This window comes from Sphaeroforma arctica (genome assembly GCF_001186125.1).
Source record: "Sphaeroforma arctica JP610 unplaced genomic scaffold supercont1.129, whole genome shotgun sequence".
NCBI lineage: Eukaryota > Ichthyosporea > Ichthyophonida > Sphaeroforma > Sphaeroforma arctica.
In genome coordinates this window covers 14,476-31,236 of record NW_014040429.1, presented here as the reverse complement: position 1 = coordinate 31,236, position 16,761 = coordinate 14,476, and the positions used below count along the sequence as shown (strand labels likewise).

General features: G+C 42.7%; 4 protein-coding genes across 4 annotated transcripts in view; 3 read left to right on the top strand and 1 right to left on the bottom strand.

Annotated features, from left to right (window-relative positions):
* Positions 1 to 4,701, top strand: part of SARC_02774 (hypothetical protein) — a gene marked incomplete at its 5' end in the record, with an annotated part of 6,133 nt that extends 1,432 nt beyond the window's left edge. Inside the window, 8 exons of the mRNA XM_014303446.1 lie at positions 157 to 297; positions 1,303 to 1,494; positions 2,207 to 2,352; positions 2,895 to 3,050; positions 3,536 to 3,617; positions 3,875 to 3,905; positions 4,164 to 4,252; positions 4,493 to 4,701. Of these exons, the coding sequence (XP_014158921.1) occupies positions 157 to 297; positions 1,303 to 1,494; positions 2,207 to 2,352; positions 2,895 to 3,050; positions 3,536 to 3,617; positions 3,875 to 3,905; positions 4,164 to 4,252; positions 4,493 to 4,555 (900 nt within the window). The 3' untranslated portion in view covers positions 4,556 to 4,701. The remainder of the gene's footprint in view (positions 1 to 156; positions 298 to 1,302; positions 1,495 to 2,206; positions 2,353 to 2,894; positions 3,051 to 3,535; positions 3,618 to 3,874; positions 3,906 to 4,163; positions 4,253 to 4,492) is intronic.
* A 4,106-nt stretch (positions 4,702 to 8,807) lies between these two features.
* SARC_02773 (hypothetical protein) lies at positions 8,808 to 11,686 on the top strand. Its single transcript, XM_014303445.1, has 4 exons — positions 8,808 to 9,202; positions 10,454 to 10,584; positions 10,791 to 10,921; positions 11,219 to 11,686. The coding sequence occupies exons 1-4, from the start codon at positions 9,025 to 9,027 to the stop codon at positions 11,358 to 11,360; spliced, it is 582 nt and encodes a 193-aa protein (XP_014158920.1). The 5' UTR covers positions 8,808 to 9,024; the 3' UTR covers positions 11,361 to 11,686.
* Positions 11,671 to 15,573, bottom strand: SARC_02772 (hypothetical protein). Its single transcript, XM_014303444.1, has one exon. It carries the CDS (start codon positions 15,412 to 15,414, stop codon positions 12,337 to 12,339), a length of 3,078 nt encoding a protein of 1,025 aa, XP_014158919.1. The 5' UTR covers positions 15,415 to 15,573; the 3' UTR covers positions 11,671 to 12,336.
* Positions 15,574 to 16,272: 699 nt separating this feature from the next.
* Positions 16,273 to 16,761, top strand: part of SARC_02771 (T-complex protein 1 subunit theta) — a 7,857-nt gene continuing 7,368 nt past the window's right edge. The window contains exon 1 of the mRNA XM_014303443.1: positions 16,273 to 16,562. Coding sequence (XP_014158918.1) covers positions 16,506 to 16,562 — 57 coding nt within the window. The 5' untranslated portion in view covers positions 16,273 to 16,505. The remainder of the gene's footprint in view (positions 16,563 to 16,761) is intronic.

The window sequence follows — 16,761 nt, the reverse complement described above, 5'->3', positions numbered from 1 at the left end:
AAATATATTTCACGTATTTAGATAGAGATCGATCAGATTCACTTTACACATATCGCGTGTATTAGCTAGCGTCTCTCAGTACAAATACTGATCTGTGTATTGGTTTGGGATTAAGATCTTGATACTTTCAAATTGTTGTCGATTCATCGATCCCAGCTTGCCGAAACATTTGGAGATTTATTACAAATTATCTGGAAAGGAAGTGATCGTACGAGTAGTTTTAAACCGGACCGCCTCAAGAATGTTATTTCTCAGTTTGCGCCGAGATTTTCAGGCCGCGAACAGCACGATGCGCAGGTATGTGACCTTGGTCTGTGAACACAGAATATTTGCCGTTCTTTGGCGTCTGTAGTGCGCCCTTGTGTGAGGAGTTATTGGCGCGAACTAAGCAATTCTATGTAGCACCCAAAAATTTAAGAAAGGAAAAAAGCTAACTCGCCAACACAGCTTGTCATAAGTCGGCGTATGTAGCAATGAATTGGGCAATGATGTGCCTGAGATTTGTTTTGTGATGTGTCTAAGGTACAGTGCTATTGAGACGAATCACCCGGGTTAGAGGTAAAAATTGGGGGGTTTTTTGCATTAATATGAGAATTGCCGGATATTGGCTTCGAACAGTTGAAGCTCAAATGCGGGACAGACTAATGCAGTTACACTATCAAACTTATACCTTATCAATAAATCACAGCGTACTTTCACTCCACTATCAAACTTGTACCATATCAATAAATCACAGCATACCTTCACTCCACTATCAATATTACAATCTCATTGTCACTACTATTGGACTATTCCTTAACCCTATTCTCAAGCACTATATAATTGTAATAATCTTATTTTCACATACTTTCGGACTATTTATATTCTTGTTCGCAAGCACTATTGGATTATTGTAATCTTATTCTCACATATTATTAGGCTATTTTTTAGTCTTGTTCGCAAGCACTATTGGATTATTATGATCTCACTTTCACCTACTATTGGACTATTCCATAATCTTATACGCAACTACTATTGGATTCTTATAATCATATTTTCACCTACTTTTGGACTATTCCATTGTCTTATGTCCACCCCCTATTGTTACCTGCATTATTCTATCACCCTATTGTTACCTGCGTTATTCTATCACCCTATTGTTACCTGCTATTCCCAAAATTCATATTTTCACCTACTATTGGACTATTCCATTGTCTTATACCCCCACCCCTATTGGATTGTAATAATCATATTTTTACCTACTGCATTATTCTATCACCCTATTCTAACCTGCTATCCCCATTCCTCTTTGCATCTACACAGGAATTGCTATCGTTCCTGATGGATGGCTTACACGAAGACCTCAACTGCTCTCGCGATCGCACCTACCAAGAAGACCCGGACTATGACGGCAACGATGCGCAAACGGCCGCGCTTTCCTGGACCAACTACAAACGACGCAATGACAGTGTGGTGGTTGATTTGTTCCAGGGCCAATTCCGATCAGAACTCAAGGTAAGGTTTGGGGCTGTGCAGTATTTGACTAACAGAAGATACAGTTGAAATATATGGTCTGGTGGTGGACGTATGATAGGGTTCATAACCATTGGGATGAAGGCTAGGGTATCTATGTTGTATTCAGGGATTAAGGCTAGAGTATCTATGTTAAAATCCATCGATTAAGGGTAGATTATCTATGTTGAATTCATTGATTAAGGCTAGAGTATCTATGTTATATTCAGGGATTAAGGCTAGAGTATCTATGTTAAAATTCATCGATTAAGGGTAGATTATCTATGTTGAATTCATTGATTATGGCTAGAGTATCTATGTTGTATTCATTGATTAAGGCTAGAGTATCTAAGTTGAATTCATCGATTAAGGCTAGAGTGTCTATGTTGAATTCATTGAATAAGGCTAGAGTATCTATGTTGTATTCAGGGATGAAGAGCTTCATGTTAAACCGTAAGTGAGCCATGTTTGATTGGTACTGAATATGATTCATAAAAATAAATTCCGCATCGCGCACAGCTTTTTATAAAGTAATGTATATGATAGAAAGCGTAGTAGAGCAGGTATTGTCACTCATGTGACCGGTCTCCCTGTCTGGCCAGTCCTGACACGCTTGTGTGTTTAATGCACACAGTCAAATCGACGTATATATCTTATTTTGTTTGAAATTAACCGTACTTCACCGCCCGTCTCACTTGTACCTTCGGTTGCTTAGTGCTTAACCTGTGGGAACAAGTCGGTGACGTTCAATCCCTTCATGTACCTGTCTGTGCCCGTGCCTGCCAACGTGTCACAAGCCACGCTGAAGAAGTGTATCGACACCTTCACAGCGAGGGAGCGGGTGGCAGGAAACGACCAATGGTACGAGATTCTACTTCATTGTATCATTATGTATGTAAATCGTGTTCATAAATACATGCATATATATCTGTCTCTGCTGCACTGAATGATATTTATTACCATACCATCATAAGATAAACTTTGGTTCGTATCTCTACTGCTTGCTTGGTGGTACGGCAAGTATCGAGAGTTGTTGCCAATCTGTTCTACAAGCTTAAACTAAGATTTTGCCTACGCTGTAGGCATTTTTTCTTGGTAAAGCATCAACGTCATGTGAGTGTATCTGTACGTGAGGTGCTTGGGCATCCTACTTCCCGTGTATGAATGTACCATGTTCTTTCGAGCCTCGTTGCCATGTGGAAATCGATCGATAATACGAAAGCAAGGACCTGGAAGAAAACGATATCGCTTAAAAAGAGCATAATCAGCTCATATGCGACAGGAAGTATCGGACGCAGGCACACTCTCAAACGACGATTTATACGGCGTGATTGTTCTAACTGAATTGTTAAATCATATGCTTACACGTCTAGCCGCTTGCCACTTATCACTTCACATTTCAGGTACTGCGGGAATTGCAAGAAACACAGGGATGCGGAGAAACGGTTATCCATATGGAGATTACCACCAGTATTACTGATTCATTTTAAACGGTTCCAGTCTGATGCCTTTGGCAATTCCAGGGCGAAGATAAACACTATGGTAGACTTTCCAATAGGGTATGTATCACTATTCATTCGTGGCTTTTGTTATTAATCATGCTATATTGTGCGGTCGGACTTAAAGTTTGGGCTCGAATTCTCTTTTCACCATGTGTACTTGCCGATGGTCTATGTCTGTATTTCGATAGCCTTCCGTCTCGATGTCTACATCCTCAACGTACCTGGCTCATTTCAATCTTCAGGTTTCGGTTTCATCAACTGTGAACTGAAATTATATCACTTTCAAGCAGTCTCGTTGGGCATGGATGCGTGGTGTGTCTCGCGCGCTTTGGCACACAACACACCCATAACCTTCACACAACTCTCCCATAACATGCACACAACACACCCATAACCTTCCCACAACACACCCATATGTACACTCGCGATTGGTCGAAAGCGTACAAAAGCTAATCGGTGTATATGTATGCACAATAAATCGCTATATGTATATATGTGGTACTCATCAAGCAGGATCGCTTTCCCACTCAACACATTTCCAGGAATCTGGACTTGTCGTCATATTTACCGAATACAGACAGGCAAAATGCTCAGAACCATTCATATCATTTATTGTCGGTGGCGGTATGTGGAAACTATATTATTTAATATGTAGAAATATGTGATATAAGTAGTCCTGGCAATTTCAATAAGAATGGCGAATGCGTCCATGGGGGTTTTTTTGGGTGGTAATTTTCTTATCCGCTTGACACGTGTTCGATCGATACGCTGACGCCTTTGCTATTCGCGGCAAATTCAATCTTTTAATCGGGTTTCAATCTGGCTCACTGGAGATGTCGTTTCTAATCTGTCGTGTTCTATAACTTTAAATTCCTGTGCAGAATCATTGGGGCCAAATGGGAAGTGGACATTGTAAGTAAATTGGTGACGCCTTATCTTTCGTGAATCGTTTGTGCATTATCTGACATTTATCTTTATCGTTTTCTTGTCTCTATGATTTTTATTTCAATGCAATAGGACCTTGGTCTGTGGACAACACCGTCTACCAATATTTCTTCGATTATCAGTTATGTACTTCATTATCACACTTAGAGTGATTGGTCATATATGAAACCTTTTTGCTGTCATATTCACGATCTGACTACAATTGCTTCAATTTCTTGATTACAGACACTGCGTTCTGTAGGAATGTTTTCGATCGGAAGTGGCACGACTTCGATGACTCCACTGTCAAGCCTATGGATGAATCGAGAGTAAAGGTATAGTCAATACTTTCATTTGCACCGCATGTAAATGATTGTGCATGATTATACTGATATGTAACTCACGCAAAAATTTACGGTTCTTTGTGAATTAGATCTCTTGCCCATATGGTGCCAGTACCTCCTGTAGAACTATTTGACTCTACTGCTCAGGGAGTTGCCTATCAGGTTCATTTATCACCACACCTTGTGACAAAGAAGATACTTACTATACTTATTTAACTCGCACATCCCCAGACACCGGGAGCATACGTGCTAGGGTACATCAATTCCCAGTATTTTAATGCATATAGCCGGTGACAAATGAATGGATGGCAACGACGTATTCTTGGATTCGAATTAAACAAGTGATCGTGACGGGATCTGATTGATAAATATTGATAGGGTAGCTGAAACTCTAGTTGAATGCCAAAATTAAACTCTATTTGACGTTGTAACTACACGGCTTGTGGATATCAATTAAAAGAAATAGTTGAAGTTCTGTCTATGTAGACTGCGGAATTTCGTACTACATACGCTTTAGGCACTCATAAGTTACAATTATTGATCTATCCGGAATTTTTATCTGAAACTTATTACAATATTCAGGGTGGCAACAAACATTTGCCGTTTATTTTAACACTAGACAAGACACTAAGAGAGACCTGGCAACTCCTGACGACTGCTGTCTGCTGATAATATTCTTCACAGGATTTTTAATAGCTAAAAAATCAGAGCATGGGTTCTTTTAAAACAGTATTTGAATATATTTGAGTATTTTAAATTCGAAGCGCTCAAACTAAACTATAGTGATATCGCCTCTTGTGGCCTGCCGTTGGCGGAGGGTGTACCTTTGGTCAATGGTCTGCCCCTCATCAGAAACAATGTAATATTTCGCCAGAGGAGAAATTCATCACCACCGCTGCAAAAGTGCGGTATTGCAGATAATAAGGAAATTTGGAGCTGGCAGCGGATAATGGATTTGAAGCTGAAACTGTCCACGCAAACAGCCAATTAGACGAGGTAGACACACACCAATCGGTGCATTATGTGTATTTTTTTTGAAGCGCGCTGCTATCATTCTTCACCCAATTTGTACAGGTCAGTATGGGTCGCTGGGGACCTATGCATACTCGAACTCGAATGTGAGCTTAATGTACGCCCGGCTGTCGCCTTCGATGAGAAATTTGTTGTCGTCCCTCTGACAATAATCATATCTGCTGAGTGGCATCTACAAACTTTCGACCGATTATTCTTCGAGCCAAGCGATGGTACTTTGAATAGATGCATATTGTTATATTCTGACGATCTAATGAATGACTGAAGTGTGTTATATGTATGTATATATGTATATAATAGTATTTATTTATAAAATCTTTATCATTCCGAGGATCCGAGTATAATAGTGATACTTTTAAAATATATAATTTAGTACGTATCACTAAGTGACTTATCAACCGGGACCGGGGCTCCGGGCGTCGCAGGCTGATATCGATTATATTTACATAAATATGTACGTACAGTAAAGGCACAGCAGTGAGCCAGTGACGGCACGCCTGTAAGGCTATAATAAACTATAGTAAAATAAAAGTAATTTTATAGGTTTTGTACAAATAGACAGGTTCTTTTTTAGAGGATGCTAAATTGCTACATAAAGGCTATGGTTTCTATGACTGATGAGTGATAATTCTACGCAGTCGTACTCCGGCCTCCGCAGTCCTCTGTCCGCACTGTCCGCACTCTGCTGTCAGTCTGGCAGACTGACACTCTGGCCCTGGCAGCCTGGCTGGTCTGCAGTCTGCACCCTGCAGACTGCAAGTGCAGTGTCTGTACTCTACAGTCTGCTAAGGTCTGCACTCTTGGCACTCGCACTCACTCACAGGCCGCAGAATGCAGATTTTCTATGACAACTAGATTACAAAATGCATTATCGTACAGATATGATTGGTGTAACAGAATCTTTTTGTCGGAATATTATTTTTTGGAGCAAATAGCGTAGATTACGGAACTGTTATTGACTTAGCCTGAGGGATGACTCACTGAGGCGCTGGGGGGCTCGCTGGAGGGCTGGGGGGGGGGGGGCGCTGGGCCAGTGGAAACTGGAAAGGGGGGAGGCGGGGGGAGCAAAAATAAATAAATAGGAAATAAATATGCAGTCATACATGCGGTCTTCACCAGTCCATAGAACCTCCTGCTAATGAAAACATTTCACCCGCCCGTCTTCACCGCGAAATCCCTGAAAGTGTATGTATTTTAGCTGTAAACTGCAAACCTGCAAAGTCACTGTCACTTTATCACAAGGTTTCCTGTCCGTCATTCCATTTTATTATTATTAAAAACATCACTAGTGTAAAATAGTAAATATAATAGTAAAAATAGAATCAAACGTGTTGAAGCCCGTAGGACAATTTTTGAAGCCAAACCTATTCAAATACGAAAGTCACACGCAAGCTAAAAATATTTACGCAACCGCATGTTGAAGATTGTATATTTGTTCTCATCACAGAGCACAGATGATAAATCAAAGGCTTGTGAGCCGTGAGGTACATCCCCGAAGATGCGCTGAGGCTTGAGTTAGACAGGTTTGAGTATCAATTTTCTTTATAGTATTTCCTCATAGTTTCTTCATAGTGACATTTGCGAAAACTCATGGCACGGATATATACTTTGGCTAAACGATCATCACTTCGTCCATCTATGTACAGAACAAACCTTACTAGTCGGCTGCACGAGTTCTGGGACTGTATCAATATTTAATGGCTCCATCTTACCATGTTTCATACATTGTAATTGTGAAAATCGATAAACCACCAAACTCAAATTGAAAGTAAAAAAGAAAAGAGAACTAAAACGTATAACCATAGCCTATAAGATCCGAAGACCAATTGAACAGACTATGTTGTCAATTCTAAATAAAAACTTGTAGATAATGAATATCGTGTGAAAAGTAACTATTTGGGGTGTAATATGAGGCTACAAATGAGCGTGTAGGGTATCAAACTTTACGAAAATGCTACTTTTTGCATTTACATTTAAGAATTCATGAAAATGGTAGTATTGGTTGCTTTTTTATCTTCCTCGACAACGAATATTTTTTATCAACGGACATACTATGCCCGTTTTTAGGATATTCAGAAATATCACACACGCAGAGCACCAAAACGAGTACTAGAATATAAAGTAGCTACTGCATGATATTAATATATATTCAAGTATGGTGCTTGTACGATGGTTGCGGTCGCTGATCTTCGCGGCTATTTTTACCAGGTTGACGGTACCAGCTTATAGACCTGAAAATGCTCGAATGAAAAATGAAGGCTCTATAACAGTAGCAAGTGTGGTATTGCTGGAGTGCGGATGAGATGCAAAACAACCTTGGCGAGCATAAAATGAAAAACAATAGAAACGGGCGAGGAGCTACAAAGTATCTGGCTTTGTATCTATTATTGACAGATCTGATCCTGAACTACTCGACCTACCGACTTGACTAGATAATCTGCGCACCGACGCTCTCACAGCAACGTTGAACGAAGATGAGACGTCTACGCAACAACTCCGCCTCTGTCTGCCTGCTGGACCTGCGCTTCTTTGCCATGATGACATCGAGTACACCACTTTTCTAATAATAATAAATGGTCTCGATAAGCGGAAATCAAATTTGTCGTTTGTAGACTCGTATGGAAATACTAAATAGTATATACATAAATAGTTAAATACTTACCGGAGATGATCCAAAGCACGGCCAAAGGCTGTACTAGCCTGCCAGAGATTATTTACTATATTTAGCCGAGTCGCCGACCACTGCCCGAGTCGCCGACCACTGGCCAGTGACCACCAGGCACCAGGGCACAACCGAACCAGGGCTAGATTCTAATGTTGGGTTATTTTATTAGTCGTATGCGATCTATTTTTTATTGATTTATGTGTTCTATTTTCAGAAGGCTATGATTTGACTTTTTTTTATCTGTTTTTCCACAAATCAGCTTTTTACAGCCAATTTGGTTTTTTGCTTAAAAATAATCATCTATGTTCCAGATTTGAGATTTGAGATTCGGATACTGATTTGTTACTCATTTGAGATTCCACTGTCCAATTTCCACTTTCCAGTGTCCAGTTCTTGTTCCGAGTTCTGATTTCTGAAGTTCTCCACTTCCCAGTTCCCACTCTCTCTATTTACTAAATATTTTAATAATAAAAAATTGTAGAGAGTAGTCAGTAGAGCCTGAACCTGTGAGGGTTGAGGGCCTGAGGGCTGAGGCAGACAGATAGTGAGGGCTGTCAGCTGTCAGCTGTGAGCTAGCTCACAGGCGCACACACAGTTATTTACAGGCTCATAGCCCTCGCCCTGAGGGCTAAAACCTGAGGCCTGAGGGTTAAAACCTGAGGCCTGAGGGCTTGTCTGTCTTGAGTTTCTTTTACCTTAGTTTCCAGTAAACTGTAGTTCGGTACTATAAAAATAATATTGCTGACTCATTGATGACTCGTAGAGAGTCGTAGTCAAGTTCTAAATTCCAAGCCGCGGATGTAAAGTTGTAAACTCCCCTCGTTATGTACTAATAGTCGAGCATTTGTATTAACATATGTATATGAAATCATGCGCAGTTGGGTATATTTTGATAACATCACCTGACTACCTCATATACACCCATCAGAACACTACCACACAATTTGGCCGAAGGAACCTGTTTCACGGTATAACGATCAACATATAAAGTTGTCATTGAAAAACCATAACATATCACAAAGGAACCTTGACTTCTTCTCGAAGAACTATTTTATAGCACGAAAGAATGCGAACAAACGACAGGGAGCCTGAACGTGGCAACAACACCAATAACAACAATCGATACAAGCAAAAAACTGACAGCGCACGTCAGGGCACTAGCCCTGCAGCCAGTGTGTTGTGGGGTGCTCTGGGTGCAGCAGTTGTATTGGCAGGGAGTGCGATCTACTCAGCTGTAGCTGAAGGTTTGTATTATGTACTGATGGCCGGGATATGTAGATTTTACCGTGCCTATGTGATATTGAGTATGATTTGGAATTCAAGCTGTACTTCTTGATAGTGCGATGTATCCGTTTGTTGAATTGCTTATTCGCTATCGTTGAAGGTATGTATGAAACAAGCATATTTGTTAGCTTAAACGTGTCATTTAAGAGGCTATTGTTTTTGCGTCTGTCTAGTCTGCTGACTGATGTAATGTGTAGCTTCAAACGTATCATGATTTACTGGCGGTATCTCAGTGTTCGTGACGGGACGAGCCCATTATATATCGAGCTGATCGTTATTGTTGGGAACCTTCAACGCAATGCCATCTCAAACAATTATATTAACGCGAGGGGTTGCATATTATATAACGCGAGGCGTTTCATAGGGGTGGTAGGCGATGTATCGTGTGCTCATGTTGTGCTCATTTTATACCATCTACTGGTAGCATATTTGCCAAGCAAGATTTGTTCATGGTTTTGAGTGGATATGTATATGCAGCGGCTGTGGAAACCTCAAGTTCGTTCAATACTTTTTATATGCATGTGCATACGTTTCGCTAGTTGCCCAGTAGTCTATCATTGCAATAGGCCCCTTTCGTCTTTGAATTCTATGGGTGCTCAAGTCATAGCCTTTTAGTACAGGCTATGATCTAGTTGATTGCTATTCGCGTTTTTCTGTAGAGAATTACTATGAATGACCAGTGTGACTGCGAGCTCTTGAGTGAATGGTAGTGTAGATGATCAGTCAGAAGATGCAACGGGCACCTGGGCAGCACATCGATATCCAGAATACCTGTCAAACTATTGGAGTGTTTGCGATTAGTCCCAGCTGATGAGGAGTCGTTGTAAGAAACTTTTATTGAGGATCGTATTTGTTTAAACTGCGTTTTTATGTCTTGCTATTATCATGGTTTGAAAGGAATGCTCCATCGTACATCGAACATCTTCACAAAACGCTGTGCTGCACTTTGCGATCTTATTCCAGTCCATAGACGCCACTGCCTCAGTCGGCGTGGTTTACAGTGGCAACATTGTTGGATTGACCGGTACCGCACTGCCTTTCAACTTCATATTTCCAGCATTTGCGTATGATTTTACAGATCCATGTGTGCACACTACCGAATTTTACGAGATGTAGTTGACAGCTGTATAGTCATTACGATCCCATATCACGTTGGTGGCAACGAGTTCTACTACGAGAGCTCAGTATTTTTGTTTTTCACTAAATCACAGATCAGGAGAATGAAACGCGGCGTATGCAGTCCGCACATCGAGTGCAAACGGACGAAAGATGGAATCGATATAAATCACAAACGAACACAAGTAATGGAAGCGATCAAAGCATGAGCAGCGAACAGAAAGCGGTAAGTTCGTCTTTGTCGACACACACAATATCAGTTTGGGTTTCGATTCTACTAATTTGTTGGGTTCAATTATCAAAGTGTTTGGGATTACACATGTGCGGCTCGCACCATTATTTCTCGTAGTGTAGTAGGCGCATGTCTGGGCAAAGCATTATCGTCTGTGCTGTATCCCTTGACTGATAAGTTTGCGTTTATCAAATAAATAGGCGAGGGATAAAGGCATCGACGATTATACAGAGGAGATCGAAAGTTTTTGTTGTCCAATCACAACGAATGTGATGAGAGATCCGGTCAATACGCCTTTTGGACATTCTTACGAAAGGGAAGCTATAACAAGGTATGTTCTTTTACATACGAGGTGTTCTGGGTTGAGACTGGGTCCAGAGAATACTACTTCAGTCTGTTAATCACACTGAATTCATACCCGGACAGAGATCGATTTATGCTCAAATCTTCTGTTGTAGTCGAGGGGTCCGTGTTATATTTACAGGGTTGTCGTGCCTCGGTGGTGTCTGTTTTTACCTTCTAAGATCACGAGAAAGTCTCGCAGGAACAGCGGCAGGTATTAGCATAGTATGCAATTCTAGATACTTATTAAATAGCCATTTGTTATTTTTATTATTTTATCAAATAGATGGGTGCGAGAACATCATACAGACCCACTGACCGGACAGCCACTCAATGTAAATCAACTAAGCACCGCTCACTCACTGCGACACGCCATTGAAGAATACGAGGCGAGGAGACCTGTATCAGCTACAGCTTCGAGTACCTAGCCCCGGAGGGCGCCATCTCCGCAGTGATATCGGAAAGTAAAGTAAACAATATAGACAGATCAAGCATCGAAACACTGCTGTGACAAGTAGTCTACACTGCACAAGCAAGTAAAGAAACTAGTAATGGCATGTGGAGCTCACGTATAAGCAATGCGGTATTGCAACTAGGGTTAAGCGGGAAAATACATGCGACTTGCATTTGGCCGTCACGTTCTTTGTCATCTTTAAATATCATCGACGGGAAGATAACGATGTACTACTAAAGACAAACACGATAGGTTATCCACATTTGGGATTAAAGCATGACGCTGTTTGATGGCCGCTGTTTTTGATTTACTTGCTTTAGTTCGTTTCTCCAGGACACTAACATTTGTGTTAAAGCATGGTTCTGTCTGGCGACAACAATTTCCAGATTGATCGCTGTTGTTGATTATACTGTTTTGGCTCGTTCATCATGAACAATGACATTGTAACTAAAGCATGATTCTGTATCACGGCAACCCTTGTCAGATATATCGCTATTGTTAATTATTTTAGTTTGGCTCGTTGAACCAGGATGGAGGTTTGAAGGTAGAATCCGAGCTGATATTCGATATAAATTGGGCGACTATACTCAATTTCTTAAGTGTGGCTGCCACGTTGAAGAAATTCGGTTGTGCGTGTTCTTATTTTGGCGGCAAGTACTGAAGTGTACGAGTCAATAGGATATTCTGACCCATATTGATGTCGTTAAAGCAGCCACAAGTGACCAAGTCTGACATGCACTTCTGTCAACTGTTTATAGTTCTACACAATTTGAGCTCGGTTATAGATACTACTTTTAACCTCACCTGCGCATACACTCTTTGCGTTTGATGTTTGGAGCTGAGCAAACACCAGCCATATTGCTATCAACGAATTTCTGGTTGCCATAGTTCAATTGTGCGAGCATGGATCCAAACAGGTTTATGGATGCATGACTGTATTGCCGCTACTATCACATCCTCATCATCATAAGATCCAGATTTCTCTCGGCGACTCCGCTGGCGACCTTAGTTGCCCTCTCGGCGAGCACCTCCAGCTCACTCAGATACTTCTCCATCCCCACAGCTTCTCCCCCGGGACTCGGACTCGCACTACTACTGCTATGCGTATGAACACTATCCTTCCGCTTCACAGGTCCGCCATCCTTCCCATTCAGAGTACTCGCACGGTTCATCTCGTAGGCCCGGGCGTGCCAGTTGCCGCCCGGTAGCCGACCATCCACCTCCACATACGAGTTCACCTCTCCCAGCGCGTGCGTGTACAGCTCTTTGCACTGGGTGCAGATTTTCGCCAACGCCGTCAGGCTCGGCACATCCATTTTTGCCACGTACACTTGTTCGTTCAGCGGACCACTCTCGTCTTGCCCACGCCGCACCCCCCGCACAGCCTCACCCTGGTCAAACGCCCGCGCATACTTACTCGCATCGGCCTCTAACTCGTCGGGCGAGTACGATATATCCACCCGTTTGGACATTCGTCCGAGTATGTTTAAATTCCGCTTACTTCTCATTCTGGTTGGCTCCACGTCTACGAGCCAGATGTTTGACAACACCACATTCAGCACCTTCGCATGCGCGCTTAGCATGCCCAGCCTCCTCGCACGCACACCTTGCAGCGCATCACTTGCCGCGGCGATGTTCTGCTCGTCAATCGCTATCTCAGCGTTAGCGTCCATGCCTGCGCTCGTCTTATCGCGGTCACTCTCCTTCCACGAAGTAGGTGTGATAGAGTCGCCACGTATACTTGCACCACTTTCTTCTCCAGCCGTGCCTCCCGTCTTTGTTCTCTGAGTTTGCGCCATTCCGCTTTCCCGAATCCTGATTTTCTTGTTCCTAATTCTGATCGCCTTCTCTAACTGACCCTCCGCCTCGGCGTCCAAGTCGACTAAATGATTATACTCGTTGTGCAGCGCTTGAGAAAAAAATTGCAATGCTCCTCTCCTCTTATCTACTATGCGACGATGTAGTCTTGAATCAGTCGCTCGTGCATTCCCGATATCGACCCCATCATCACCTCTGTACAACATAGATGCACTTTGAGCACTTTCGTGTGACACGGAAGACCCCTGCACACCCCCACCACTTTCGTGTGCATCAACTACCCGCTCGGTCTCCCACTGGTCAACACAAACTAACGCAAGCTTAACCAGCGCATCGGTGTACCGCTCATTGGCGTAGGCAGCTCTCGACAGCCCCATCGCCGCATGCGCAAACACATCTGGCTTCAAAGTGGCCAACATCAGCGCCCTTTCTCGTAACGCGCTCACTAACCTGGCACATAGCACACGTTGTTTAGCGTATACGTTGTTGCGTTCAACCTTCCGTCGCACAGCCGGATCTCTATTGCGTGCCGCTTTGGTCGGGTTCATCGACGGATGCTCAATGTACACGCCCATCGCCAGCGAGAGTGTGCGTAACTGGAACACATCAATGGAACGTAGCCTGGCCATCGTCTCCTGCGATATTTCAGTCTCCTGCGTGTTCGAGGCACTCAGTAGTGTGTTGGTGATAGACACGGCAGTGACCTCTTCTTCTGTGCACACGTTAGATATATCCAGCAACTTGGCCAACTGCACACACATCCGCTCGCCCTCCTCTGCGTTTAGAACACCGCGCCGATCCAAGTACCGAACATTCTCAGCCACGCGCACCACCTGGTCCCACTCCCGCATGACTCTCTTATCCTCATTCCTCAGCGAGTACCTCATACCTACCACTTTCTGTGCACGCTGTTGGTGGCTGTGACGATCTTCACTAGGTATCTCATCCGTGTGAGCTTCCATACGTTCTGCCTGAGCTTCCTGAATGCTCCTCGCACTCGCATCCTGGCGTGTAACTTCACACGCAGCACCCCTGTCAGCCATGGCATCCTGCACATCCACCAGACTGTCTCTATTCCTCGCATTCTGACTTCGCACAAGCCTTCGTGCCACCTCCGTCGAATGCTCAGCTGGTGCACTAGCACTGGTACCACCAGCTACTTTGAGAAAGTCCTTCCAAGCACCATTTTGGCCCTCACTCCCACTCTGCGTACCCACCGCAGCTACACGTATTGTATCTACGGAATTGTCACTTGTGTATGCATGTGCATGTGTTTGTAGATCAGATTCGTCTGCATACGACGAAAGCGCGTGTGCATGTACATGTGCATCATGCATGGGGCTATGTGTGTGTGCGCGTGCTTGTGCAATTGGTTGGGAATTGTGCACACGCGCGTTATTCGCCGCATGGCTATATACACTCGTAGATAACCGAGCACGTTGCCCATACAGTGCCGAGTATCTCACAGCAGCGTCATACCGCTTGTTAGCGCGTATCAGACCAGCTACACATACACTCAGCATACCTCTCTCCTCAGGCACACCCACATGCCTGTATGTGCGTGCGTGAGATTGTGAATGTGCGTAGGTGTGCATCTTCGCCTTCGCATACGACTGTGCGTACGTCTCAGCAAGCGCTTGTGATAGTCTATCCTTGTCTATCTGGTGCTTACTGGTTTTCCTCTTCCTTATGCGTGTACGCCGAGGCTTCCCACGAATAATCGCTAGTGTGCGCGCTTCGATGTATGAGCGCGTGCGTATAGAACTCTCAACTGAGCGTGTGTGTTGTGCATACCTGTCTGTTCGTAATAAATTGGCACTCTGCGTTATGGCCTGTCGCTGTGTGTATATGCACGACCCATTAGCAGTCAGATGACCCTCAGCTCGAACGAACGTCGGTGCATGCGTATGTGTATGTTTGTGTATGTCCCTCTGCATGTGCCAGTATACTGGTCTATTTGATCTATCGCCTATGGTGTGAGCCTGAGATCTAAGTCTGAGGGAAGACTTAGAGCCTCTGTTCACACTCACATATTGAAGGTTGATACGCGTGCATACATTCCTGAATACAGGCAGAAGCGAGGTACTCTGGCGTGATCGCGATGTGCGTGCCGATACATAAGCGCAGGAGTTTCTCATCGCTTGACTGCATAGAGCTACTCGCGGCAGCGAGGTTGATTGTAACATCGGTTGCACGTGAAAGAACGGCATACCATACAATATATATATAGGTAGTCAGTCTTTAAATATATCTACCTATACACACACACACACACATATATATATATAGATATATTATATATATATATATACTACTAACTTTATTGATATATATATATATATATATATAACTGTATTTATTTACATGTGTATATAATACGTTTAGTTGTGTATATGTATATATTCAAATCGGTGGATAAGTATGGCGCGAGGCTACTCACATTGAGTGTCGAGTTCTCTAAAACTATAAAAAACTAGAATACTTGTCGAGTCAGCCTCAGCAAACAATTTACTTAGCAGTGACTGGGTGATTGTGACAACTACGTCGTGTCGTTTGCGCTATAGTACCTCTAGATAAAAAAACATGCTCAGTGACTTCAACATTGAGAGCAAGGTTATTGATTCACAATCCCCACTATTTGATATGTAGCTAAGCAAAGTAAATAAATATTCATTTCGGCGGCTACTAATTTTATAAATTATAATTTAGGACTTACATATCCCATCGTTCCGCGTCACATGAATATTGAAACAGTGTAAATACAGAGAATAATACACTGTACGCTCTCACAAGAGTCTCATTATAAAATTTCCATATTGAAATAATGATAAATATAAAGTGCCTCAAATCTTGTGCCGAACATCCTAATTCGGAATTCACTCACCTCTCTATCTGCTGGCATTGGTAACAAAAAAATATATATGACATCCCGTTTAGTATTATAAATATAATAACGGTACTCATGTTTAGGGTTTTCCGTCGAAAGGTTTTCGCAGCAGTATGTCCGTGCGGCAGTCGGCGTACGAAGTATTTGTTTATTCCACGCGGTGTGTCAATCCAATCGGTGATTGTCATGACAAGTCATCAAATCTGGCACATTCAGGAATCAAGACGATCGAAGGTTGCGAGGATACTTTCCCGCCTATATACACTCACACAAACTCTATGAGGTATACGTATAATACGGTCTAAGCGTACGCCTATTCCCACTTCGACAAATAAACTTCCTTTCACTGTGCTAACGTCGATCGCAAAAGAATATCCGTTCGTATATTATACTTTAGCATAAACCGAAGCAACCATGGCGATGCGAGTACCCCAAACCGGACTTGCGTCCATGATGAAAGACGGAAGCTCGGTAAGTATCGTATAAATTTAAGAGCGTAATTGTATTAATAATCAAAACGAAACCACAGGCTAATAACATATTCGAGAGAATTATACATCTACCATTGTCCGGTACACATGTATATTTATCATGAATATAGACAATATATGTGTAATGATCATAGCTATTGCTGACGGTAAATATGCACAACTGGAATATACATATGTAT

What these genes read in the sequence shown, in the direction of transcription:
- SARC_02773 (XM_014303445.1), top strand. Translation starts at nt 9,025, where the DNA reads ATGCGAACAAACGACAGGGAGCCTGAACGTGGCAACAACACCAATAAC. An exon ending in CTACTCAGCTGTAGCTGAAG is followed by an intron (nt 9,203 to 10,453) that starts GTTTGTATTATG and finishes ACTAAATCACAG; the next exon opens with ATCAGGAGAATGAAACGCGG. An exon ending in TGAGCAGCGAACAGAAAGCG is followed by an intron (nt 10,585 to 10,790) that starts GTAAGTTCGTCT and finishes TCAAATAAATAG; the next exon opens with GCGAGGGATAAAGGCATCGA.
- SARC_02772 (XM_014303444.1), bottom strand. Translation starts at nt 15,414, where the DNA reads ATGCCGTTCTTTCACGTGCAACCGATGTTACAATCAACCTCGCTGCCG.